Source organism: Rhipicephalus sanguineus, chromosome 11, assembly GCF_013339695.2.
Source record: "Rhipicephalus sanguineus isolate Rsan-2018 chromosome 11, BIME_Rsan_1.4, whole genome shotgun sequence".
Lineage (NCBI taxonomy): Eukaryota > Metazoa > Arthropoda > Arachnida > Ixodida > Ixodidae > Rhipicephalus > Rhipicephalus sanguineus.
Window position 1 is genome coordinate 23,412,157 of NC_051186.1, and position 26,580 is coordinate 23,438,736.

The 26,580-nt window shown below is 45.3% G+C and overlaps 1 protein-coding gene and 1 long non-coding RNA gene across 2 annotated transcripts; one reads left to right on the plus strand and one right to left on the minus strand.

Moving 5' to 3' along the window:
• Nucleotides 1-1,873: 1,873 nt before the first annotated feature.
• LOC119373600 (uncharacterized) lies at nt 1,874-14,179 on the plus strand. Its single transcript, XM_049420296.1, has 9 exons — nt 1,874-1,919; nt 3,870-3,924; nt 4,311-4,364; nt 9,211-9,264; nt 10,094-10,147; nt 10,978-11,032; nt 12,625-12,679; nt 12,846-12,899; nt 13,066-14,179. The coding sequence occupies exons 2-9, from the start codon at nt 3,899-3,901 to the stop codon at nt 13,080-13,082; spliced, it is 369 nt and encodes a 122-aa protein (XP_049276253.1). The 5' UTR covers nt 1,874-1,919; nt 3,870-3,898; the 3' UTR covers nt 13,083-14,179.
• Nucleotides 14,180-19,891: 5,712 nt separating this feature from the next.
• On the minus strand, nt 19,892-25,461 carry LOC125760344 (uncharacterized). Its single transcript, XR_007417893.1, has 3 exons — nt 25,433-25,461; nt 23,252-23,283; nt 19,892-20,590 (listed from the first exon to the last, which is right to left on the minus strand). It is a non-coding gene; the product is annotated as an uncharacterized LOC125760344 (long non-coding RNA).
• Nucleotides 25,462-26,580: the final 1,119 nt, after the last annotated feature.

The following is a 26,580-nucleotide window of genomic DNA, read 5'->3' on the forward strand; positions in this document are numbered from 1 at the left end:
CTTTGGCACTGCTGTACACGTCATGCCGTTTTTTTTTGTTTTTTTTTTTTTTTTTCGGCGCATTATGTGGAAATTACGTGTTATCAAGGCACTTGGATGCTGTTAAGTGCATGTAAACATTTTTATTGGGGATTATCTCATCAAAATAAAGGTAGCATTCACTACAATACATAACAAAATAATTAAATGTTAATGCTAAATTAAAAAATAATTACCTGTTGTTTCAGATTCGCTGAGACACAAATTATTCATCTTATTCGGAGTCGGAATTAATCAAGAGCTCCTGGATTTCTTCTGTGAAATACCACGTGCATGTGGCACGCTGACTTGTCATGGCTGCGCTGCTGAGACGCTGGCAGCACACCCGCCTTATTTTTTATTACAAGAGTTGTCTCGCAAGTGGCCGGGAGTGATTTAAAGAGGCAAAACGAACATACTTGGGATTGACAGCGAAAGGGTTAAAAAACCATGCATCGTGTGGTGGAATTGAAAATGACTGGTGTAATATGAAGAGAGGAAGACGGAAGAAATCAGGATGTAAAAAGGACCGAAAAAGGTGATGACATACAATAACTATCACAGGGTGACGTGTTCTTTGTCACTGTCTTTTTTGCACCTTTTTTATATCACGAGTCCAAAAGAACTTGCTGAAAATTCCATTAGGCAGAGGGGATTGGAGAACAAACGGCTATCAGTCACTCAAGTTGACTAAATAAGAAAAAAAAAATGGACCTCAGCGTGTAACATAGCCCGACAGATAATACATGATCAGTGAGAACAATGAAATGGATACGAATAAACGGGAAATGCAGAAGAGGACAGCAAGAGGTTGGGTGGGCTGATGAAATTAACAAATTTGCAGGCGTAAAATTGAATCAACTAGTGCAGGGCAGGACAAATTGGAAATCGCTGGGAGAGGCCTTCATCCTACGGTGACATAGAGATATGATCATGATGAAAAAATGGCATTATGCCTGGGCTTTCCAGCTACTTCAGCAACAAGGAACTCCTGATTCCTTGGTAAAAGGAAAATGAGTAATTGCAGCATCTTAGTGCTCTGTTCTATTGCCACCAATTAGTGGCTTCCCATGAGGAAGACACTTCGTTTGACTGTACTACTAGAGGTGATCTGTTATCTTCTTTTCAGGCTTATTTACTAGCTCATGTATAGTGCTGGCTGTTTCAACTTGGGCTACCTAAGCAGTCACTTTTGCATGATCAAGGTTATTGTAATGAGCACTGGATGCCAATACTACCACCTACCGTGGCATGAATAGCTTTTCTCATTGCACCAATTACTTAAATTTCCTTTGGGGAAAATACTTGTTTTTATTGCATTATGAAATCTACTCTATTCTAACGTTTACTAACTCTGTAGCAGTGCTGGCTGCATCAACTTGTGTTCACCTGAGCTGCCACATTCGAGGAGCAGCGGTATCATAATGGTTGCTATAGATGGCAATGCCTTCACACATTCCCTGGTAAGAATGAATTCTATCATTGCACTAGTTCCATAAGGTTTTCTATAAAGAGAACACTTATCTTGACTACATTGTGAAAGATTGTAGGCTATTCTGACTATATTAATGGCTCTCTCTTAGCGCTGGCTGCTTGAACTTGTGTACACCTAATATGTAACATTGCCAGTGCAGGGGTGTCATAATGGTCACTATGGATGGCAGTGGTTCCACCCATTCCCTGGTAAGAATGGCCACTTATCATGTCACCATTTACATAAGGTTTCTTATGAGAACACTTAGTTTGACTGTACTGTGAAAGATTATACGCTATTCTGACTACATTAATGGCTCTGTATTAGTGCTGACTGCTTGAACGGGTGTACACCTAATATGTAACATTGCAGGTGCAGGGGTATCATAGTGGTCACTATGGATGGCAGTGCTTCCAACCATTCCCTGGTAAGAATGGCCTTTATCATTCCACCATTTACATAAGGTTTCTTATGAGGGGAACACTTGCTTTGACTGCACTGTGAAAGATTATACGCTATTCTGACTACATTAATGGCTCTGTATTAGTGCTGACTGCTTGAACTTGTGTACACCTAATATGTAACATTGCAGGTGCAGGGGTGTCATAATGGTCACTATGGATGGCAGTGGTCTCTATGGTCACTATGGATGGTCACTATGGTCACTATGGTCTATGGTCACTATGGATGGCAGTGGATTCTGTGGGCCTCGAATATTTCCCTTGTCAGCTGGTCCCGGTGGCGGAAAAGAACCCTCGTTCTCGAAAATTCTGGCGTGCACCCGCAGTCCCGGCAGTGTATGGCCAAGTGTGTCACGGGCGTTGTACTTCTGAGGGAATTTTGGTGCTCCCTCAGTCTCGTATTTGCACAACGCCCCGTCTGACCAATATAAACGTTTCCGCACGCGAAGGGTATGTTGTATACAACTCCAATGGCACATGGGACGAACATATTCTTGTGCTTGATGGGGCATGCATTGTTTACCAACGGGCCTTTTTCGGCGCGTTTCCGCACCGCCGAGCAAACATTGCCGACCTTATTCTTGGCCGCGAAAACTACTTCAATACCATGACGTGAGCCCACCTTCTTAAGCCTATGTGACAGTTGGTGAACGTAAGGTAAAACGACGAAGTTCTTCTTTTCCTTTTCTTTAGCTGGTACTGGGTTACCTTTCAAGTCACTCTTCAAATTTCGCATAAGCTTATCGCAAGCTAACAAAACAACACCTTCCGGATAATTAGCTTCTTTTAGCCTCAGGATTTGTGTTTGTATGCTCGCTTGCATCTAATGATCACATGACTTAGTTAACGCAGACTTCAAGGTGGAAAAGGCGATACCGTTCTTTATGATTTTCGAATGAGCAGAAGCGAAGGAAAGCAGGGGCTTGGAACTACGAGGTTGGTATTGCCAGCATACTTGCTTATCATGGAAGGATAGGTTCAGGTCTAAGAATTGCAACGCACCTTGCAACGGCATTTCAAATGTAAACTCTAAACCAAGAGCCTTCTCCCTGAAGATTTTCAGAATGTTAATGGCGTTGTTCGTGAAGTTGCTCCTGTCTACCAAAATGATATAGTCGTCTACATACCTGTAAACCTTCCTCACGAGCCCATTCATGTTAGCTTCAATAGCCCTGTCGACCTTGGCTAAGAAGATATTGCTGAGAACCGGAGCCACTTTTGACCCGATGCACACCCCTGATTTCTGTACATAGACGCCCTTTTCCCACCCTATGATGCTGGACTTGAGGTAGAACGCCAGAAGCTCAAGGAAACCTTCCACAGAAATCCCGCTTTGGTTTCAAAACTTTGCTCATCATTGTCATTCACTATACACTCTTTCACACTTTCGAGTAACTGGTCCTGAGGCAGCGAATAGTACAGGTCTTTCACATCAACACTGAAGGCATTGCAGCTATCTTGATGATGATCCACAAGATAGTTCACTAGAGTCTTTGAATTTCACTAGAGTCTTCGTTTTTTGCGCTGTTTACCTCGACCAACTATGTATCATGTCACCATTTACATAAGGTTTCTTATGAGGAGAACACTTAGTTTGACTGCACTGTGAAAGATTATACGTTATTCTGACTACATTAATGGCTCTGTATTAGCGCTGACTGCTTGAACTGGTGTACACCTAATATGTAACATTGCAGGTGCAGGGGTATCATAATGGTCACTATGGATGGCAGTGCTTCCACCCATTCCCTGGTAAGAATGGCCTTTTTTTCATTTCACCATTTACATAAGGTTTCTTATGAGACCACTTACTTTGGCTGCACTGTGAAAGATTATACGCTATTCTGACTACATTAATGGCTCTGTATTAGTGCTGACTGCTTGAACTTGTGTACACCTAATATGTAACATTGCAGGTGCAGGGGTGTCATAATGGTCACTATGGATGGCAGTGGTTCCACCCATTCCCTGGTAAGAATGGCCTCTTATCATGTCACCATTTACATAAGGTTTCTTATGAGGAGAACACTTAGTTTGACTGCACTGTGAAAGATTATACGCTATTCTGACTACATTGATGGCTCTGTATTAGTGCTGACTGCTTGAACTGGTGTACACCTAATATGTAACATTGCAGGTGCAGGGGTATCATAATGGTCACTATGGATGGCAGTGGTTCCACCCCTTTCCTGGTAAGAATGGCCTCTTATCATGTCACCATTTACATAAGGTTTCTTATGAGGAGACACTTACTTTGACTGCACTGTGAAAGATTATACGCTATTCTGACTACATTAATGGCTCTGTATTAGTGCTGACTGCTTGAACTGGTGTACACCTAATATATAACATTGCAGGTGCAGGGGTGTCATAATGGTCACATGGATGGCAGTGGTTCCACCCATTCCCTGGTAAGAATGGCCTCTTATCATGTCACCATTTACATAAGGTTTCTTATGAGGAGAACACTTACTTTGACTGCACTGTGAAAGGTTATACGCTATTCTGACTACATTAAAGGAGCACTGACACAAAATTTCGAAGGCGAGATAATGAGTTAAATGTATGCGGAGCCGTACACAACGTCTACGAAATATCAAGGGCCAATATAGCCTAGAACATATTTAAAATCAATTTTAAAGTGCATGCCGCGCGACTGAGCGAGATGCGAGCGCTTCGCGACGCCAACATCAACGAGGGGGATGTGTAAACAAACCTACGTCACGAGTTTGTGTTGGCTGGTAGCTGGTTGTGCCCTTGCGCTTGTGCCGTGCTACCTGCCATTTCTTCCTCCGTGCCTGCGGCTTGGCGTGTTCTAGTTGTGTTCTCTTCCGCTGTTCACTCGTCGTGCCCGTTGGCAGATGTTATGGCCCGCTCACGTTAGTGGCAAGCCTGCCGCAATGGCGCGGTGCCGCAGAACGTCGGCCGTCGCCGCACGCGCGAGAGCTGTCCAACTTGCACGGCAAGCTTCGCCGGCGAGGCATTCACGCCTCCGAAAAACATGGCAGCACTGCCAAAAGCGGTTGTCGTCCACTTCAAATCTATCAAGTGGCTGCCGTGCGCTCTGTAACGTGTAAGTTCCGAACTGATGCTTCCATTTGCTTTAGATTCATGTCCTTAAGCTTCAACAGCAATGTATTCGTCCCGATTCGGCGCCGTTTTTGAGAGCCATAGTCAAATAATCGATGCTGTAAGCTTAGCGAGTCGAGATGGGCGCTTCCGAATGCTCGGAGGACATAGATACCGCGTTTGTTAGTTGTTTCTAATCCTCCATAGCTGGCGCCACTTCACCTGGTTCGGCGCCCACCGCACTCACGCTCGCGCGTCGCCTACGTCACAATTTTGCGTGTTCACGTGGCCAGCTGTGGCTACCCGTCCTCCGAAAGTAGTGCTGCCCAGCTCGGTGCTTTGAAACCGAAACTGCGACTGGGCGCTCTAAAAACGTCTCTAAATAAATAACCGTCGCGCACTCGCGCAAACGAGGTTTGCAGCCGTGATAAGTGGATCATATGCTATCTATTGCAACAAAAAAAAACAAGGTGCAAAATTTTTGTGTCAGTGCTCCTTTAATGGCTCTGTATTAGTGCTGACTGCTTGAACGGGTGTACACCTAATATGTAACATTGCAGGTGCAGGGGTGTCATAATGGTCACTATGGATGGCAGTGCTTCCACCCATTCCCTGGTAAGAATGGCCTCTTATCATGTCACCATTTACATAAGGTTTCTTATGAGGAGAACACTTAGTTTGACTGCACTGTGAAAGATTATACGCTATTCTGACTACATTGATGGCTCTGTATTAGTGCTGACTGCTTGAACTGGTGTACACCTAATATGTAACATTGCAGGTGCAGGGGTATCATAATGGTCACTATGGATGGCAGTGCTTCCATCCATTCCCTGGTAAGAATGGCCTTTTTCCTTTCACCATTTACGTAAGCTTTCTTATGAGGAGAACACTTACTTTGACTGCACTGTGAAAGATTATACGCTATTCTGACTACATTAATGGCTCTGTATCAGTGCTGACTGCTTGAACTGGTTTACACCTAATATGTAACATTGCAGGTGCAGGGGTGTCATAATGGTCACTATGGATGGCAGTGCTTCCATCCATTCCCTGGTAAGAATGGCCTTTTTCCTTTCACCATTTACGTAAGCTTTCTTATGAGGAGAACACTTACTTTGACTGCACTGTGAAAGATTATACGCTATTCTGACTACATTAATGGCTCTGTATCAGTGCTGACTGCTTGAACTGGTTTACACCTAATATGTAACATTGCAGGTGCAGGGGTATCATAATGGTCACTATGGATGGCAGTGCTTCCATCCATTCCCTGGTAAGAATGGCCTTTTTCCTTTCACCATTTACGTAAGCTTTCTTATGAGGAGAACACTTACTTTGACTGCACTGTGAAAGATTATACGCTATTCTGACTACATTAATGGCTCTGTATCAGTGCTGACTGCTTGAACTGGTTTACACCTAATATGTAACATTGCAGGTGCAGGGGTATCATAATGGTCACTATGGATGGCAGTGCTTCCATCCATTCCCTGGTAAGAATGGCCTTTTTCCTTTCACCATTTACGTAAGCTTTCTTATGAGGAGAACACTTACTTTGACTGCACTGTGAAAGATTATACGCTATTCTGACTACATTAATGGCTCTGTATCAGTGCTGACTGCTTGAACTGGTTTACACCTAATATGTAACATTGCAGGTGCAGGGGTATCATAATGGTCACTATGGATGGCAGTGCTTCCACCCATTCCCTGGTAAGAATGGCCTTTTTTTTCATTTCACCATTTACATAAGGTTTTTTATGAGGAGACCACTTACTTTGACTACACTGTGAAATATTATACGCTATTCTGACTACATTAATGGCTCTGTATTAGTGCTGACTGCTTGAACGGGTGTACGCCTAATATGTAACATTGCAGGTGCAGGGGTGTCATAATGGTCACTATGGATGGCAGTGCTTCCACCCATTCCCTGGTAAGAATGGCCTTTATCATTCCACCATTTACATAAGGTTTCTTATGAGGGGAACACTTACTTTGACTGCACTGTGAAAGATTATACGCCATTCTGACTACATTAATGGCTCTGTATTAGTGCTGACTGCTTGAACTGGTGTACACCTAATATGTAACATTGCAGGTGCAGGGGTGTCATAATGGTCACTATGAATTGCAGTGGTTCCACCCATTCCCTGGTAAGAATGGCCTCTTATCATGTCACTAAGTAGAATTGAAAGCTGGGCAAGTTGGTAACGATTCATAGTTGGTCGAGGTAAACAGCGCAAAAAACGAAGACAGAGTAAAGGAGGGACACACCACGAGCGCTGACTTTCAACTGAAAACTTTAATGAAGAAACACCAAACATATACATTTTTTTGTGCATGCTCTCACAAGGCAAGGAAAAAAAAAAGAAGAAAACACTTCTGTGTGGCACGAGGCAACTATCTTAACAACGTTAGCGGTTACTATAATCTAAAAAAGATATTTCATTGTCATGGAGGGCAATTGACTGCTGACTGACGCAATTTTGCCCTGCCTTTTGAATTCTGTGGGCCTCGAATATTTCCCTTGTCAGCTGGTCCCGGTGGCGGAAAAGAAGCCTCGTTCTCGAAAATTCTGGCGTGCACCCGCAGTCCCGGCAGTGTATGGCCAAGTGTGTCACGGGCGTTGTACTTCTGAGGGAATTTTGGTGCTCCCTCAGTCTCGTATTTGCACAACGCCCCGTCTGACCAATATAAACGTTTCCGCACGCGAAGGGTATGATGTATACAACTCCAATGGCACATGGGACGAACATATTCTTGTGCTTGATGGGGCATGCATTGTTTACCAACGGGCCTTTTTCGGCGCGTTTCCGCACCGCCGAGCAAACATTGCCGACCTTATTCTTGGCCGCGAAAACTACTTCAATACCATGACGTGAGCCCACCTTCTTAAGCCTATGTGACAGTTGGTGAACGTAAGGTAAAACGACGAAGTTCTTCTTTTCCTTTTCTTTAGCTGGTACTGGGTCACCTTTCAAGTCACTCTTCAAATTTCGCATAAGCTTATCGCAAGCTAACAAAACAACACCTTCCGGATAATTAGCTTCTTTTAGCCTCAGGATTTGTGTTTGTATGCTCGCTTGCATCTAATGATCACATGACTTAGTTAACGCAGACTTCAAGGTGGAAAAGGCGATACCGTTCTTTATGATTTTCGAATGAGCAGAAGCGAAGGAAAGCAGGGGCTTGGAACTACGAGGTTGGTATTGCCAGCATACTTGCTTATCATGGAAGGATAGGTTCAGGTCTAAGAATTGCAACGCACCTTGCAACGGCATTTCAAATGTAAACTCTAAACCAAGAGCCTTCTCCCTGAAGATTTTCAGAATGTTAATGGCGTTGTTCGTGAAGTTGCTCCTGTCTACCAAAATGATATAGTCGTCTACATACCTGTAAACCTTCCTCACGAGCCCATTCATGTTAGCTTCAATAGCCCTGTCGACCTTGGCTAAGAAGATATTGCTGAGAACCGGAGCCACTTTTGACCCGATGCACACCCCTGATTTCTGTACATAGACGCCCTTTTCCCACCCTATGATGCTGGACTTGAGGTAGAACGCCAGAAGCTCAAGGAAACCTTCCACAGAAATCCCGCTTTGGTTTCAAAACTTTGCTCATCATTGTCATTCACTATACACTCTTTCACACTTTCGAGTAACTGGTCCTGAGGCAGCGAATAGTACAGGTCTTTCACATCAACACTGAAGGCATTGCAGCTATCTTGATGATGATCCACAAGATAGTTCACTAGAGTCTTTGAATTTCACTAGAGTCTTCGTTTTTTGCGCTGTTTACCTCGACCAACTATGTATCATGTCACCATTTACATAAGGTTTCTTATGAGGAGAACACTTAGTTTGACTGCACTGTGAAAGATTATACGTTATTCTGACTACATTAATGGCTCTGTATTAGCGCTGACTGCTTGAACTGGTGTACACCTAATATGTAACATTGCAGGTGCAGGGGTATCATAATGGTCACTATGGATGGCAGTGCTTCCACCCATTCCCTGGTAAGAATGGCCTTTTTTTCATTTCACCATTTACATAAGGTTTCTTATGAGACCACTTACTTTGACTACACTGTGAAAGATTATACGCTATTCTGACTACATTAATAGCTCTGTATTAGTGCTGACTGCTTGAACTGGTGTACACCTAATATGTAACATTGCAGGTGCAGGGGTGTCATAATGGTCACATGGATGGCAGTGGTTCCACCCATTCCCTGGTAAGAATGGCCTCTTATCATGTCACCATTTACATAAGGTTTCTTATGAGGAGAACACTTACTTTGACTGCACTGTGAAAGGTTATACGCTATTCTGACTACATTAATGGCTCTGTATTAGTGCTGACTGCTTGAACGGGTGTACACCTAATATGTAACAATGCAGGTGCAGGGGTGTCATAATGGTCACTATGGATGGCAGTGCTTCCACCCATTCCCTGGTAAGAATGGCCTCTTATCATGTCACCATTTACATAAGGTTTCTTATGAGGAGAACACTTACTTTGACTGCACTGTGAAAGATTATACGCTATTCTGACTACATTAATGGCTCTGTATTAGTGCTGACTGCTTGAACGGGTGTACACCTAATATGTAACAATGCAGGTGCAGGGGTGTCATAATGGTCACTATGGATGGCAGTGCTTCCACCCATTCCCTGGTAAGAATGGCCTCTTATCATGTCACCATTTACATAAGGTTTCTTATGAGGAGAACACTTACTTTGACTGCACTGTGAAAGATTATACGCTATTCTGACTATATTAATGGCTCTGTATTAGTGCTGACTGCTTGAACTTGTGTACACCTAATATTTAACATTGCAGGTGCAGGGGTATCATAATGGTCACTACGGATGGCAGTGCTTCCATCCATTCCCTGGTAAGAATGGCCTTTTTTCATTTCACCATTTACGTAAGCTTTCTTATAAGGAGAATACTTAGTTTGACTGCACTGTGAAAGATTATACGCTATTCTGACTACATTAATGGCTCTGTATTAGTGCTGGCTGCTTGAACTGGTGTACACCTAATACGTAACATTGCAGGTGCAGGGGTGTCATAATGGTCACATGGATGGCAGTGGTTCCACCCATTCCCTGGTAAGAATGGCCTCTTATCATGTCACCATTTACATAAGGTTTCTTATGAGGAGAACACTTACTTTGACTGCACTGTGAAAGGTTATACGCTATTCTGACTACATTAATGGCTCTGTATTAGTGCTGACTGCTTGAACGGGTGTACACCTAATATGTAACATTGCAGGTGCAGGGGTGTCATAATGGTCACTATGGATGGCAGTGCTTCCACCCATTCCCTGGTAAGAATGGCCTCTTATCATGTCACCATTTACATAAGGTTTCTTATGAGGAGAACACTTAGTTTGACTGCACTGTGAAAGATTATACGCTATTCTGACTACATTGATGGCTCTGTATTAGTGCTGACTGCTTGAACTGGTGTACACCTAATATGTAACATTGCAGGTGCAGGGGTGTCATAATGGTCACTATGGATGGCAGTGCTTCCATCCATTCCCTGGTAAGAATGGCCTTTTTTCATTTCACCATTTACGTAAGCTTTCTTATAAGGAGAATACTTAGTTTGACTGCACTGTGAAAGATTATACGCTATTCTGACTACATTAATGGCTCTGTATTAGTGCTGACTGCTTGAACTGGTGTACACCTAATATGTAACATTGCAGGTGGCGGGGTATCATAATGGTCACTATGGATGGCAGTGCTTCCACTCATTCCCTGGTAAGAATGGCCTTTTTTTCATTTCGCCATTTACATAAGGTTTCTTATGAGGAGACCACTTACTTTGACTGCACTGTGAAAGATCATACGCTATTCTGACTACATTAATGGCTCTGTATTAGTGCTGACTGCTTGAACTGGTGTACACCTAATATGTAACATTGCAGGTGCAGGGGTGTCATAATGGTCACTATGGATGGCAGTGGTTCCACCCATTCCCTGGTAAGAATGGCCTCTTATCATGTCACCATTTACATAAGGTTTCTTATGAGGAGAACACTTACTTTGACTGCACTGTGAAAGATTATATGCTATTCTGACTACATTAATGGCTCTGTATTAGTGCTGACTGCTTGAACTTGTGTACACCTAATTCAGTCGCCGACCGATAAATCGGACACCGATAATTCGGATATGCTCGGTAATTCGGACAGTCACGCGGCACCGCCGATGATCCCATAGAAGTAATGTGTAAAGACGACCGATATTTCGGACAGCTGCGAGATCTACATTCGATAATCCGGACCCTGTCCGAGACTGTCGCGCACGCCGAATCGCCAGCCATTATCTCCTCCGGCACCCGTACCATACAAAGTATGGCCTCAGAGACCAAAACGAAAGCTAATTGTTGATACTTTACGCCTCAGAGATTTGTGATTAGAAATGCCGATCTTGGAGGCACTGGTCCACTGTGGGAAATCGTATCGACATCGCGAACATCCTACATTCCGGTTCCTGCATCGCTGCGCTGCCGGCGCTGCTATCACAGCCATTTTATCGAATGCGTCTGTGGTAAAGCGTTTTGCGCGCGCGTTCATTTTTATCTTGAGACTTGCTTTATTTTACGCTCTGCTGTATCAAAAGATCTGAGTTAAATGGCGCCAACGGTGCCCTCACAGCCAGCGCCGAAGGCCGCGCCGACGACAACGAAACGCGGCAGATACAGTCAATGCCGATTTTTCGGACGCCCGATTTTCCGGACATGTTCGAAAATTCGGACGCTTTCGTGGCACCGTCACCAGCCCCATAGACGTCAATGGTCAAGAACGTTGGAAATTTCGGACGCTAGAACTTTTCGGCGTCCGATTTTTCGGACTTTCTGCCCAAATTGCAGGTCCGAAAGGCAATAATTGAAGCCCCCACCTCTGCCGCGTCTATCATCTCGTAGGTTCGAACTAGCGCTTTCGTGAGTAGACTTGTTTACGACAGTAGCAGAGTCCGAAAGTCAGCTTTGTCGCGATGCCGAAGTGTTATGGGGTGAAGCGGACCGGAAATTTAAAGGGGCCGCTATCACGGCGCCGTGCGGCGATGTCTTCGCGGATAAGCAGTGGAAATGCACGGAGGCGTGATGGCGGCAGGTGGCAAACGCGCCAGTACGGCTCAATCGCTGACAAGCCTTACGATAAGCATCTTCAGTCAACTGCTCGATAGTGCATGTGGCCTGGGGCAGTTGCATGCGTAGTGCACGCATTTAATAGGCGAGAACCCAAACGCGCCGCGCCGCCATTCATGCTGCTTCTTTGTGCGACCGCTAAGTGCGCCGCACAGACGCGTTGCCTTCACGAACGAAACCAGCTTGTCATCGTACAGCGATCACATCACACTGGCGGAGATACAGGCGGACTTGGTTGCACGTAAGCGGAAGTGCGGGCAGCAACGCATTGACAACTTTTTTTCGGCCACCGGGACCCTAAGTATCAATAAAAGTATTTTTTTCTGACGCATTCGTTTTTTCGGACATTCGATAATTCGGACTTATTTACGTTCCCCGTTGAGTCCGAATTATCGGTCGTCGACTGTATTTAACATTGCAGGTGCAGGGGTATCATAATGGTCACTATGGATGGCAGTGCTTCCATCCATTCCCTGGTAAGAATGGCCTTTTTTCATTTCACCATTTACGTAAGCTTTCTTATGAGGAGAACACTTACTTTGACTGCACTGTGAAAGATTATACGCTATTCTGACTACATTAATGGCTCTGTATTAGTGCTGGCTGCTTGAACTGGTGTACACCTAATATGTAACATTGCAGGTGCAGGGGTATCTAATGGTCACTATGGATGGCAGTGCTTCCACCCATTCCCTGGTAAGAATGGCCTTTCTCCATTTCACCATTTACGTAAGCTTTCTTATGAGGCGAACACTTACTTTGACTGCACTGTGAAAGATTATATGCTATTCTGACTACATTAATGGCTCTGTATTAGTGCTGACTGCTTGAACTGGTGTACACCTAATATGTAACATTGCAGGTGCAGGGGTATCATAATGGTCACTATGAATGCCAGTGCTTCTTAGAGCACTGCATAGGCCATGATTCTTGGCCTAGGCCAGGAACTTGTTCAAGTTTACCCGCCCAAACCCAGCCCGGTGACTAAAAGCGAGACCCAGGCCCAACCCAAACCCAAGAAAAAGTTTCGCCTACCCAGCCTGGCCCAGCCAGACCGCAATTCGGGCCCGACAGGGGCTCGAACCACTAATATAGCTAGTGTTTCCCGAACATGGAATCGACAGCAAGGTGCGTTATGTAGCAAATATCTACACTTTCTTGGCACATGTTTCACTAACAAATATACATTAACCTACGGTAATTTCTCGTAAAAGGGGGCTCACGGTGGAAACAGTTGAGCTGAGATGCTGTGTGCAGTGCATGTTTTTCAGCAGTGGTATACTGTACCTATTTTCTGTGCAAATACGATGAGGATCAAGGGCATTTTGTAGCAGATAATATTGCAGCAAGGAAAGTGATATGGAGCACGAGTTCAGTTTCAATATGGAGCGCATTAACAGGAGACAGAGAACAGAATGCCCTCTTCACTTTCTTTTTATTGCACTCTCTGTTGAAATTTAAACCATGCTCTAATGACAAAGCCGATCGTGCACCCTTATGGATATGTAGCACCTGTCTTCAGCATAGTAGCACCTTGCCACAGGAAGAGAAATAGAGGGAAAAAGCAAAATACAGTAGACTGCCGTTAAGACGAACTCGAAGGGACCGCGGTCATCTGTTCATTTTATCAGGTGTTCGGCTTATCAGAAGTGCCCCCAATAAAAGAGATGCTAACATACCAAGTGCATCTAAATATGTTACTTGAAAACACTGAACGGAGTAGACTTACAATGGGGGCAAAAAGACAAGAAAAAGCATTTATTTGGCTCATCTAGATAAGAACTATGTCTTCAAGCAGAGTATTACACGAATCGTACGAGCACGTGATTTCGCGGGTTCAAAAATAAAAAAAGTTCATGAAGACATGAAGATACTGCTACCACATTTTAAAGGGACACTAAAGAGCAAAACGATTTTTCTCGCATTAGTAAAGTAGTCTTCCACGATACCAAAAACACCACGCTTTCTGCGTGAAGACGCTTAATAAGCGAGAAAACGCGCAAAAAGAAAATACAGGTGACGGCGCCTGCTTAGGCCTACGTAGTTCCTAATCAGTTAAATCGAAGTATATTGTGCTCTGAGGGGGCCAGAGACTTGACTTAACGAGTTTGTGGAAATGTCGTCGAGCCAGTGGGGCCAAAATACGTTAAATGCTCTTTGAAGTCTTTTACGTCACGAATTACAAAGTTCGGCGCGAAATTTAAAAATGAAACTTTAAACTTGGTTTTCTCCTCTAATAATAAACCTATGGTGGTGAAATACACTACACAAGACTTCTCCGAGCACACTTTATCAATCTAAACCAATTCATTGTTTCTCTTTAGTGTCCCTTTAATGATCAAACTGTAGCACGCTCCTATGTGGACGATTACAAAAAAAAAAAAGAAGAGAGGGAGAGAGAGAAGCACAATTTTCTTTCGAACAATTTTCTTTCAAAATAAGGCTCGCGCACATGAAAAAGACACGACGCAGCTATATTCAGTCTACAAAATAGCATTCCCTTGTCGTGCACTTCCGTAATCAAAATGGCTCATCAGAATTTGCACTTCACTGGGAACAGATACAACGCGCACAGGTCCTACGCGAACTGACTACAAAATGTGCTTGGCCGCCATTGTGTGATGGCGATGACAATGCACCTGACACCTCTGCCGAGAGTGCTGTTAGGAATGGGGTACGTCCCGTCTGGTGCGCGGCGTAGAATACGGGGTCCTGGCATCCCACCGCTGCCACCACTGTTAGGAATGAGGTTGCGTGGCCCATCGCTACCGCCACCATTATGGTCCGATGTTGTCCCTCAGGCTCGTTGCTGGGAATACGCGTCGTTGTACCCCACCTCTGGAACCGCTGTTGGGACTCGGGTTGCATGGCCGGTGCGAACACGGGTGTGCATCGTGCTCGGAGTAGTCAGTAAGGGCAAGGTGAAGAAGGAAAAGATTTTATGTGCAGACTAATTACATGATGCAAGACTCAGTCAACATGACTGCCAGCCCGACCACATCGGCTGGTTCGACTCGGTCGACTCCGTTCGAGTCGTTCTCCTTCTCCCCGATCGACGGACCGGCACGGCCTTAAGGCCAACTCCGGCGATTTTTCGAGGTCGATGGATCTCAGTGAAATTCGCTGGGTACGTTCCTTTGCACGTTTCCGTCATTTATGCCAAATTACAGGCTTGAGACATGCGCAGATTGTTTGCAAGTGAATTTTAAAGATTGTCTGCAAACGCCCTCCTGTCTTCCCACAATTATTGGCAACATTGCGTCTGTGACGTCACTGTTGGCAAGGCGGAGGAAGTGACGCAGCCGAGGGCACCGCTAACTTCGGCGCTTAGGCCGCTACAGCGAGCGTCTGCTGTGCACAAGGCGACAGACAGCGTTGGTTTGGCCGGCACTTCGCTGGTCATCCCGGCTGTCACAGTTTTCATACTCCGCGCCGGCGTGACCGGCATGCCTTGCACGACTTCCGGTTCGTTCGTAACAACGTCTACGTCATACGTAGACAGTACACTCGGTTGGGTTTCGGTTGCGGTGTTGCGCTTTTTTGCTTATTTAAAATTATTCTCCAATTTGCCGAGTATTTCTGCTATCGGGCCCGTAACAGGAGCGTCTCAGGAACATAAAAGCACCATTACTTTGACATGGCCAAAAAATCGCCGGAGTTGGCCTTTAAATCCTCTAGCCGTCCATTGTCCTGTTGATCGTCCGCCGGTCGCAGGTGTTGACGTTCTTTTAGTATTTTGACCGTCCGCCAGTTGCAGGTGTTGACGTTCTTTTAGTATGTTGACCGTCCGCCGGTCGCAGGTGTTGACGTTCTTTTAGTATGTTGAGCAGCCTTTCCATAGCTGGGTAGCTTGGAAGAACGACTGTCGTCAGTTGACGGGGCCGGCTGGACGAAGACGCCGTTTTCCGGGGATTGCAGACAAAGCATGCAAGGGTTCGGTCAGGGGCTCTGGCACAACAGTGCGCAGCAAACATGGTTTCCGTTTCGTACTCTATTGTAATGCACAGACAATTTTTGTTCCCTTTGTCGCTTTTTCTTAATTTTTTTCCTTCACTCCTTGCGTTTGCCCCTCTGACCACTGCGGAGGGGCCCCAAGCTCTTGTGTTCTGTTCTCCTTTGTACTCAGGGGGGGGGGCGATACAAGAGGACGCAATGGTTTGGGGTCCCAGTTGTAAATCCCCCTACTCTTTTTGTTGCTTTCTTTGCTGGTAAAGCCTGCACCTCCCCCAGCCTGAGGGGAATACTGCTTCACCTCTTTGCTACCGGAAGCGCCTTTTTTTTTCGTTTTTGCTTTTTGTCGGTCACCTGAATGCCCCACCAAGACTGCAGTGTTCGTTTCGCAGAATTGCCAGCGTTGTCGATCACCGCGAAATTTCGTCTTAACAGAAGAGTTAAAGTTGGGCGGTTTGTCTTAAGCGAGTTTTTTTTTGGGGCGGTTCAAGCGAATTTTTTTTTTTTGCATTGAGTCTATGGGAAACCAAACAAACGGTTCTCTGTTGTTCGGCATACGCGAGAATTCGTCTTAACAGAGTTCGTCTTAACGGGAGTTCACTGTATAATACGCAAACCTATAAATAAAAATCATAATGAACCGTGTGCACCATGTGTACTTGTAGAAATACATATAAGCAGCCAAAGAGACGAAAAAACTATTTGTTGTAGCATTATTTGCAAATATCACACCACTGCTAGTATATACAGTCTATTAAGTTTTTAACATGAAAGTGTTTTATGCCGGGGTCCACCACGGCTCCACTGGCATATTTTCGTCATGGGTATGACGTTGTAAAATATACGCTAACTGATGGCAAAGAAAAAAAAATCTCGAAGAAAAAGTTGCGTCGCCGGGAGTCGAACCTACGATCCCTTGCTCTGCAGTGTGTGGCGTGAACCGACTAGGCCCACAGCCGGCACGTTCTGCAGCATACTAATGGCGAGCTATTTATATACACCATTTACCGTTAACGCTACTCGGAGATCTATTGCACTTCAGCGTGTTTTCGTTATCACTAGCGAGATGGTGCTATGGGCTCGAAGGGTGCGCTTTAAAGGTCGTTGCTCCGTGCATTGAGATGCGCGCGCGCCGCCACATGGCGTGGTCGCTCAAGCACGCGCGCTTATCTCGTGATGGTGGGTGGTTTGTACGCCTTGTGCTCTCACCGCAAGTGAAGTTACAGAGAGCACAAAGGTCACTTCGCTCACTGCAGCGGCCGCTTTTGCGGAAGGAGCGCGCTGGTCACGCACAAATAAGTCACAACTGTGACAGTTACTTCGCACTCATCCTGTGTATTCTTATGCGTTCGTTTCGTGCGTCCTGCTTTATGTTTGAGTAGGACGCTTTAACTGTCGAGCTGTGACAGTTGTTAGTGCTCATCCTTGTATGTTCTTTTCGTGCGTCCCTGCTCGAGCAGCACGTTGCGAGTTTCTAGATGCTTGCCGTTCTTTGCGTGAGTAGAATAGAATAGAGAAGTAAAATAGAAAAGACAGCTGAGTCTGCCTCAGTTTATTTTATAAGTAAACGAAGAAAAAAAGACAGAAGCACAACAAAAGGGTGTGGACACTGACGGGTTGGTGAGCGCTGGTGTAATTGTGTTTACCAACACCTTTATATGTATTGTCACTGCATCTTCTGGTCCCAGAAAGCTGTTCATGAGGTGGGTAACTGCTGGCTAAAATAAAGCAAGGACGACTTTAGAAGCAAGCCTTGCATGTCCAAAAGAAAGTCAGTTTTGCCGCAAGAGCGAAGCATTGAATGCGATAGCAACAAATTTGAATGTCTAACGAAGAACGACAAGCAGCTCGAAACTTGCAGTGCACTGCTCAAGCACAAGAATGCACAGAAAGAACACACACAGTACAAGTGCAAACTAACAGCTGTCACAGCTCGACACTTGCAGTGTGCTGCTCAAATATGAAAAAGGATGCACAAAAAGAATGCACGGGTAACTCTACATAGGACGAGCGTGAACTAACAACAGTCACAGTTGTTACTTCAACTAGCACCTATTTTGGCTCTTCTACCTCACTCCTTTCGCAAACGCGGCTACTGTAGCGAGCGAAGTGATCTTCGTGTAGTGTATAGCTGCAACGCAAAATCTCAGCTCCGGTGTCCCTTTAAAGGGACACTAAAGCAAATAACAATTTATGTCAGAGTGAAAGGTCAGTGTGTGAGAACGTCTAAAACGTCAATGGTATCAACAGCAGTGCTCTAGTAATTGAGAAATTAAGGTAAATGTAGGACACGATGTGCGCCACGAGGGGGACGTTTTGGAAATGATCCCTATGACGTCAAAGAGTCCCGAGTACAATTAACCACTGCTAATTAAACTAGTTGCAATAAAAAAAGGACCTCTTGGCTCTACCATGGGGAACGGCACGAGTGGTTCAAAAGTTCCGTTTTCGCCAAGCTGTGCATCTCAGTGGTAGTTTCGGTATCGCGTACTGCTGCGTGTGCTTGGCTCTCGCTTTTTTCGCCCTGTCGATACTCTACTTCTGCTGCTGCTGGCGAAGCTAAGCTCCGTTACAGTGAACTATACAGTTTCGGAGTGGCCCACGGCTGCGTCTTGGCAAGGTTGATGGCCGCTGTTGCGCAAGAAACCGTAGCTTCGGAGGACGAGCAGTAAAGGCGGACAACGTTGAGCACGGCAACTGCTACGTCAGAAGGTTTGTTCAGGCGGGTGATTTGAAATGCGCTAACGCAGTGTGGACCACTAAAACTTGATTTTCTTTCAAAATAAGCGTTTCCTTGGCACGAAACAAGCACTACGAGGTTTCTGTAACGCTATTGCAACAATCAACGTCGACTTAATATTTGCCTTTAGTGTCCCTTTAAAACGAACCCTTCGCGCCATCTCCCGGGTGCTAGTGAACACGGTGAAGCACATCCGAGCTTTGCGTACAGCCAGCAGTAAATGGTGTATATAACCTCCTGAGTCCCAGGTTAAAGTTAGGTGCACGATTTTTTTCAGAAAGTTCAGTATAGCTCGAATAGACCACATAGGCAAAGAAGTGTTAAAGCTTAGCTTAGTAAAAGTTGGGGTTTGTATGTGGTGCAATGTCCAATATTTTAGAGATCAGGACTTGAATTGGTCCTGATGGTCAATATATTGGACATGAGGACCAAATAACACGGCGAAAATAATGTCGGAACGTGCCTCATGTACTTAAAAATGATAAGCAAGCAAAAAAATTTGAGAAATGCAAGGCAAATGTATTTGACTAAATACGTAGTTTGACGAGAGTGGCCGTAGAAGACGTCACTGCTGAACACTGCCATTTTGGACTAAATTCCAGGCACGCTGCTGCATTGATTTTGCCCACACTTGACAGAGGACGCTAGTAGACGTTGAAAAAAAATCTAAAGTTGTTTTCAACGGCAAGTAGTTGGTGCTGGGGATGGAGCAGGCGACAACGAGTTGTCCAATATATTGGACAATTTTCCGTAGCCGAAACTCAAGAGGATAAATAGCTCGTCATTAGTATACTGGAGGACGTATGATGCGTGGCGGAGTTGTCTAACGCTGTGTGCTGCGGAGCAAGGGGTCGCAGGTTCGAATCTTTGGTCATGCACTTCAGAAAATATTTCTTCTGAATTATTTTTCTTTGTAGCTTTTATATATATATATATATATATATATATATATATATATATATATAGTACATACATGTACGGAACATGACGCCGACGGCAAAAACCTGCCGAGAGTGACCATATAATTGCTATTGCAATAAAAAAAAACGTGCAAAATCACATTTTACGTACTAAGACATGTCAAATGATGTGGTTTTCTGAACTGGAACGATGGACAAGTTGAAATGAGCAGTCAAAGGCAAGTCATGTTGCAAGTCACTTTTATATGCACATTTAATATTGTGTACTCAGTCATCATGTAGGCACACATCACTAGTACATCACTTAGTACAGTACCAGATTTTCACAATTGCAAGTCAAATGATGTGGTTTTCTGAACTGGAATGATGGACAAGTTGAAATGAGCAGTCAAGGTAAGTCATGCTGCAAGTCACTTTTATATGCACATTTAATATTGTGTACTCAGTCATCATGTAGGCACACATCACTAGAACATCACCTAGTACAATACCACATTTTCACAATTGCAAGTTAAAGTTCTCTCTCTATGTATATGTTGTGCATTACAAAGTCATCATTCAGGCACCCCATGCTCGGATATAGGGATTTTGGTGGCAGTGTGTCGCTTCATCCCGCAGTGTTTCTGGCAGGATGCCCAGTCTGGGTGTGAGCTTGATGGACACTGAGACATCCCAGCGCCTGCACATGTGGCCGTCCCGGAAGACACGGTGCCGTTGATCCTCCCAGCTGCAAGGCTGTGTGGACGTCGCCGTGCCACACCTTGTGCTCACCCAACCTACGGTTTAACATTAGTCTCTAATTTGGAAAGCTCTTCATGAATTCCGAATTCATGTACAGTCAGAACACGATCTAACGAAACCTGATTTGACGTAGTTCCTGATCCAACAGAAGAAATTTTCATTCTTTTGCAGGTACCATAGAGTTCCTGTTTAACGAAGCTTTTCCCAAAATAATTTATTTCTCTCTTATATTGACAGAGGTTTTGAAGGAATCCCATCTGGTCGGGAGGAGGCATTGAATAAAAGGAATAAACAGAAAAGAAAAAAAGGAATTTTGACAGAGGTTGTTCTTTGGGTGTGTACTCTTAACGCTGATGGAGCCCTACTGACGACTGATGTAACTGCCTTACTCATGACTGCAGTTTTATTTTGATGAGGCCAGAGCCACGTTTTTGCAAACATTGGACTGAACAATCGGTAGCGCTCTTATGTACCAGGTGGTGCTAGGGGCAGCAGTCCTTTATTGCCCCTGTAAATGCTCCCACAGGAACACCATGGCGGTTACTTTCGTTATTTCATGGTTTATGCGACGTATGACACCGATTGTCTCCTCACAACTTTTTTGCTTGTCGGCCTGCTTGAATAATCACTGCTACACTGCTTGTCTTCGTATGTCGGCAGCCTATCGGAGCTCAATGTGACCGTCTATATTGTCTGCATTGTCCTGACATGGGAGGCTTTACACATTAAAAAAAAAAGTTGTGTTATTTACTAACTTTGAGGTAGTAAGCACTCGTCTTAACATTTACTACCTCTGTAGTAACTGCCATGTTAGTAACTTTACTGCTATGTCACTTACTACTTACAGTTACTACCTACAGGGAAGCAATAATACGAAGTTAAAACATTTTACTACCATGAGGAGCTCGAATAAAAAATGGGAGACCATATGGTATTAAGGGCTTTTAGCTTGTACGTATATACTTCTTTACGTTATCGTGTTACCGAATACCGGAAGGAATCTGAGCATGCGCGGCCCTTTACGGAATGTAGACTTTCGTGGAACGTAAACTATTCGCCAGATAGGCTTTGCGCAGACTCCAGCCGCCTTGTCAAAATAAGCCAAATTGCGAGCGCCAATTCCAATTTCCTTGTATCAGCTGGATTACCAGAGTTAGACGAAGATAAACCAGGCAAGCACAAAATTGTTATTGCGGAAACATAGTGCATTCTACTTCCAGTGTAAATGCCTTGCAGCGACACAATTATGAATGAGTTGCCTTTTTAATAATTTTTTCCCTCGAAAACACTAAATGAAAACAAACGTGTCCATGACTGGTTGCACGAAGCGTCACATGACGTCGACACCATCGTCCGGTATTCCCGATATTCCTACACCCTTTTGTGTATACCAGGATACTGCACACGCTACAAACCTCTCATATGCCGTTGCCACAGCACTAATTCAATATTATCTACATTAAAGGGACACTAAAGGCAAATAACAATTTATGTCAGAGTGAAAGCTCAATGTATGACAACGTCTAAAACGGCAATATTATCAACAGCAGTGCCCTACTTCAGAAATTAAGCTAAATGTATCACACGATGAGCGCCACGAGCGGGACATTTTGGAAATGATGCCAATGACATGGGAGAGTCCGACTACAATTAATCACTCGTAATCAAACTAGCTGCAATAAAAAAAGAACCTTCCGTGCATCAAGAGACGTTATAAAATGCTGCTTGTTCGTTTCTGTTTGATTCGTGGAAAAAAGAACCTCTTTGGCGTTGCCATGGGGAACGGCGCGCATGGTTCAAAGGTTCCGTTTTCGCGGAATTGCGCTTTGCCCGGCGCCCTGCTTCGCTCGCGCGGTCGCGTCTCAGTGGTAGTTCCGGTATCGCGTACTGCCACGTGTGTTTTACGCGCAGGTGAAAGTCGCTCTGACAAAAAAGTTCGACAAAATGCCGCATTCATGTGATGTTGCCGGATGCCCGAATGGTCCACGCCACCACTGCAGCGCCGCGCAGTAAAGGCGGGCAACGTTGAGCACGGCAACAGTGACGTGAGAAAGACCGCTTTCAGGCGGGTGATTTGAAGTGTGCTAACACGATGTGGACCACTAAAACGTGATTTTATTTCAAAATAAGCGCTTCCTTGGCACAAAATGCTATTTCAACAATCAACGTCGACTTAGTATTTCCCTTTAGTGTCCCTTTAAATATATTTTGAATGCGGTTGCCATCATCATTTAGTGGTTTACGCAAACGTAAAGGTATACGTTTACATATGGGGAGCTAAAACTATTCTAAAACATGGGTTCCGGTTATGGTGGTGTCGTCGTCGCTCCCGGCGCCGTACGCGCCAAACACCACCGCGGGTTCGAGCACTGGGAGCTTCATGCAGGTTGCCGCGTCCTCGTTCGTCCCGCGCCCGTGTACCGTTCGAACTGCTGCGCGCGAGAACTCGGCCCATCACCGCGAAGGGACGGCGAGCCGTCGCGCGCAGCGAGGGAGACCCTAGGCGACACTCTCCAAATCAGTTATTTATTACGGGGGATTTTAATACAAGAGAACAATAATTCGTTACAACCAATCGCACGTAAGATAGTTACACAGAACACCAATTAGCTAATACAATTGTTACCAAATGTGGCCGCAAATGGCACACCCACAGAACAAGCAAACAAAGAACCCGGTTTGGAGAGCCGACCTACCCTTCGGCCAGCGCTCCCGCGATCTCGCACCCCTAAGAAACGGAACAGACATACGGACACTTGAAAGAAACACACGGTGCACGATCGCGAGGCGCTGCCTCGGGACTTCGAGACCGCGGAGGGTGCGCGCGCCTGCTGAGGCCGGAGCCCCGACAAAACGACGTAACCGCCGGCCGGCGGCGAAGAACAAAGAACAAAGGATCGCCGCCGGCCGGAGCGGCCAAAACGCGTACGCACCCTTCGAGGTCCCCAAGTGGTCTCTCTCGAACCCGGTCGCGCGCCCGCCGCTTCTAGGCGAGCGCGAGCCAGGTTCAAATCCCGCCAAAATTGGGCCAATCGGCCACCGTGTTTAACCTTCGAGGGCGGGGTGGCAGCAAAGTGACGGCGATTTATGACCAGCTGCCACCCGTCCGGTCGAGAGGAGAGGGACACGAGAACTCTCCAAGGGAAGATGGCGTCGAGCCACTGGCGCGGACGCCTGAATTCCCACACGGTAACACGGTAACGTTAAAAAGTATACTTAAAAGCTAAAAGTCCCTATTGTCTCTTCACGTGATTATGCTGGTAAATACACACCACAATGAGATCCTTAGGTAATGTATACATAAAGGGTGGGGGGGGGGGGGGGATAACGTATGCATAGAGGCATGAACGAACCATAAGCGTGAAAAAATTTGGAGACCTTTACAGGAGTTCTGACAAAAATTTTCGCCCTGCGTTTTTTTGCTGCAATGTGTTGCTGGGGGCCTGTTAGTCGTAACACGGCACATCGTTTGCTGCAGCGAGCGACAGATAATTAATTATAAGCTCCTCATTACCGACACAGCCTCAGTTTCGGTTTGACAGAGCTCCAAAAACAAGCCGCCGGGTGCAACTATCACCACCTAGCGAGTGAAACGCTCGGTCACGTGAGCACACAGAACAGTGACGCATTTCCGAGCGGTCTGTCGTCGTCAGGCTCATCGTCGTCTGATGGCGACGATTTTCTTGCGGCGGGGATGGAAGAAATTTTCGACGTGGCGAATCACTTCAGGTTTTACCCGCTGGCGAGGAGCTATTCGTCGGGAAGCGCGTCAAGACAAATGGCGGCTACGACGTCATCATAACTTGTACCGGCTGCAACGGTTACGTAGAGGAAGTAGGGGGGTCACCTCGGGTCACCTTCGAGGGTGTCAATGCACCAGGTGCGGCCTATAATGCTGGATCGCGCTCGCGAACTTCAAAATTCATATAAAATACCTTCCAAGCTTTATTCGCTGTCGATATTTTGAAGATGGTACACGCACGCACATGGGAATCGATCCAGCAGGCTATCTCGGCCGCGAAATTTTGTGTTAGTACCCCTTTAAGCTTCGCCTTTAAGAGTTGAACGCGATAGCGAAATCCGGCCCCTAGTGCGCACTTCAACCACTAAGTGCATACTTATTAATGTGTATTGTTACACACACACGCACACAGACACGCGCGCGCGCGAATGGTACAGGTTTTCGATCTAAAGCACTTCCCTGTGCAAGAGTCGCATGGCCTCCGAGATATACGCCGCGCGCCCGCCACCTCGGAGGCCATGAAGAGTCGAGAGATATTTCTCACAATGCCTCACAGATGGCAGCACATTATCTAGCGTTTGCTGTTTGCTTGATCAACGCCTCCTCTAGAAAGCCGGCGTTGGCTTGATATGTTTTCCGCTAGATGGACATAGTTGTCCATTTTTAGAGCTGTTTGAAAGTTCGTGTGTGTTTTTAGCGGCGATGGCTGCACTATCCCGGCCTTTTCCGACGTAGTTTGATGGCCCCGCCACTGCGCCTACAAATCGCCGAATGGGCTCGTTTTCGTCATGACACCTGCCGAACAAAATGCGTTAAAGGGGAACTCCGGTGCATTTTTGACCATATTGAGATAATGCAGTTCTCAAATAGTATTAACAGTCCTGTAACAGCAAGGGTGACTCATTTTGCTGAGAGACTAATCAATAATTTTAAATAAGCAATAAACGATGAGTCGAAACCGAAACAAGGATCTAAGCTGCTACGTGATGGGTATGCGATGACGTCACGAAGTCCGCTACACGCCGCCACGGCTGGCCAGTGTGTAAACATAGCACACGCGCTTCTATCACGCGAAAAGCAAGCTGGCGATGTCATCCGACGCGGAATAAAGCTGTGCCAGCCCATCTCAACTTACCAGTGATGAGTTCAGCGATGATTGCAGCTACTATACGAGCGCGGGGGCATCGCCTTTTGATTTCTACCCGCCGGCGCGTGAAGTAGCTCACGTGCCCCGCATCGATCTCCTTGTTGCTCATTATTGTGCGTGCTTACTGTGAGACCCGATGTCAATACCGACTAAGACGCTATGCAGCTAACAAAGCCGAACTTTGCTCGCGTCGTCGCCGCCTCGTAGAAGAAAGCGCGCGCTGCAACCGTCTGCTGGGCGAGGCGGGGTCGGAAAAGAGTAGGCACGTTACGTCACTTACACAGGGTGGCCCGCGCTAACAGGCCTGATTCCAAAATTGTCTACCAATTTTAAAATTTGTTTCCTAAAAAACTAAATGACTTACGGTTGTATAATTGGCACATGTCATCAGGGTACCGAAGAGAACAAATGTTGAAAGTTTAATTGAAATCGGTGAATATCGAAAAATCCCCGGAGTTCCCCTTTAAGGAGACTCCTTTCACTACATGGCATTTATGTAGTGTTTTTTTCCGAAGCAGCTGCAAGTAACATCGTGGCTTTGTGGTAGGACACCTGCTTGCCACGCGAACAGCCCGGGTTCGATCCTCAATGGGACCGGTGATTTTTATTGTTTATTTTATTTGCTCATTTCTCAATTTTTCGGTCATGGACGATTTTTCGCTCACAAGCGACTACTGATTTTAAATATGTAATCACGTTTATAGTAAGTTGCATAGTTTTCGTTTTGTACCATGACAAGTGTAAAATATAGCTCTTTTTCAACACACTTTTTTCTGTCACTAAACTTTTATGGTTATGAGCCATTAACGGCTCATATTGCTCCACATTAACTGTAGAGTGCAAATAACTAACTAGAAAGTGTGTATAAGACATTTTAATGAACAAGAAAAGTTATAATATGAGGTCTTAAAATGATCAACCAATGCTAGTTGCTTACTTTAAAACTGTAATAATTATATAGGTGATATCAGGTTTTGAAGGAGATAACTGTGCTCTTCACATGTTAAGGAATGTGTGGGGAAAATTTCGTTCCGATCTGGCCATCAGAATTACGAAAAACATGATGTCCAAACTCAAGAAGTTGCCCAAATTTCATCGTGAGAAATATGCATTTGAAAGGTGGAAATGAAAGCTCA

What these genes read in the sequence shown, in the direction of transcription:
- LOC119373600 (XM_049420296.1), top strand. Translation starts at nt 3,899, where the DNA reads ATGGCAGTGGTTCCACCCATTCCCTG. An exon ending in GTGGTTCCACCCATTCCCTG is followed by an intron (nt 10,148 to 10,977) that starts GTAAGAATGGCC and finishes GTAACATTGCAG; the next exon opens with GTGCAGGGGTGTCATAATGG. An exon ending in GTGCTTCCATCCATTCCCTG is followed by an intron (nt 12,680 to 12,845) that starts GTAAGAATGGCC and finishes GTAACATTGCAG; the next exon opens with GTGCAGGGGTATCTAATGGT.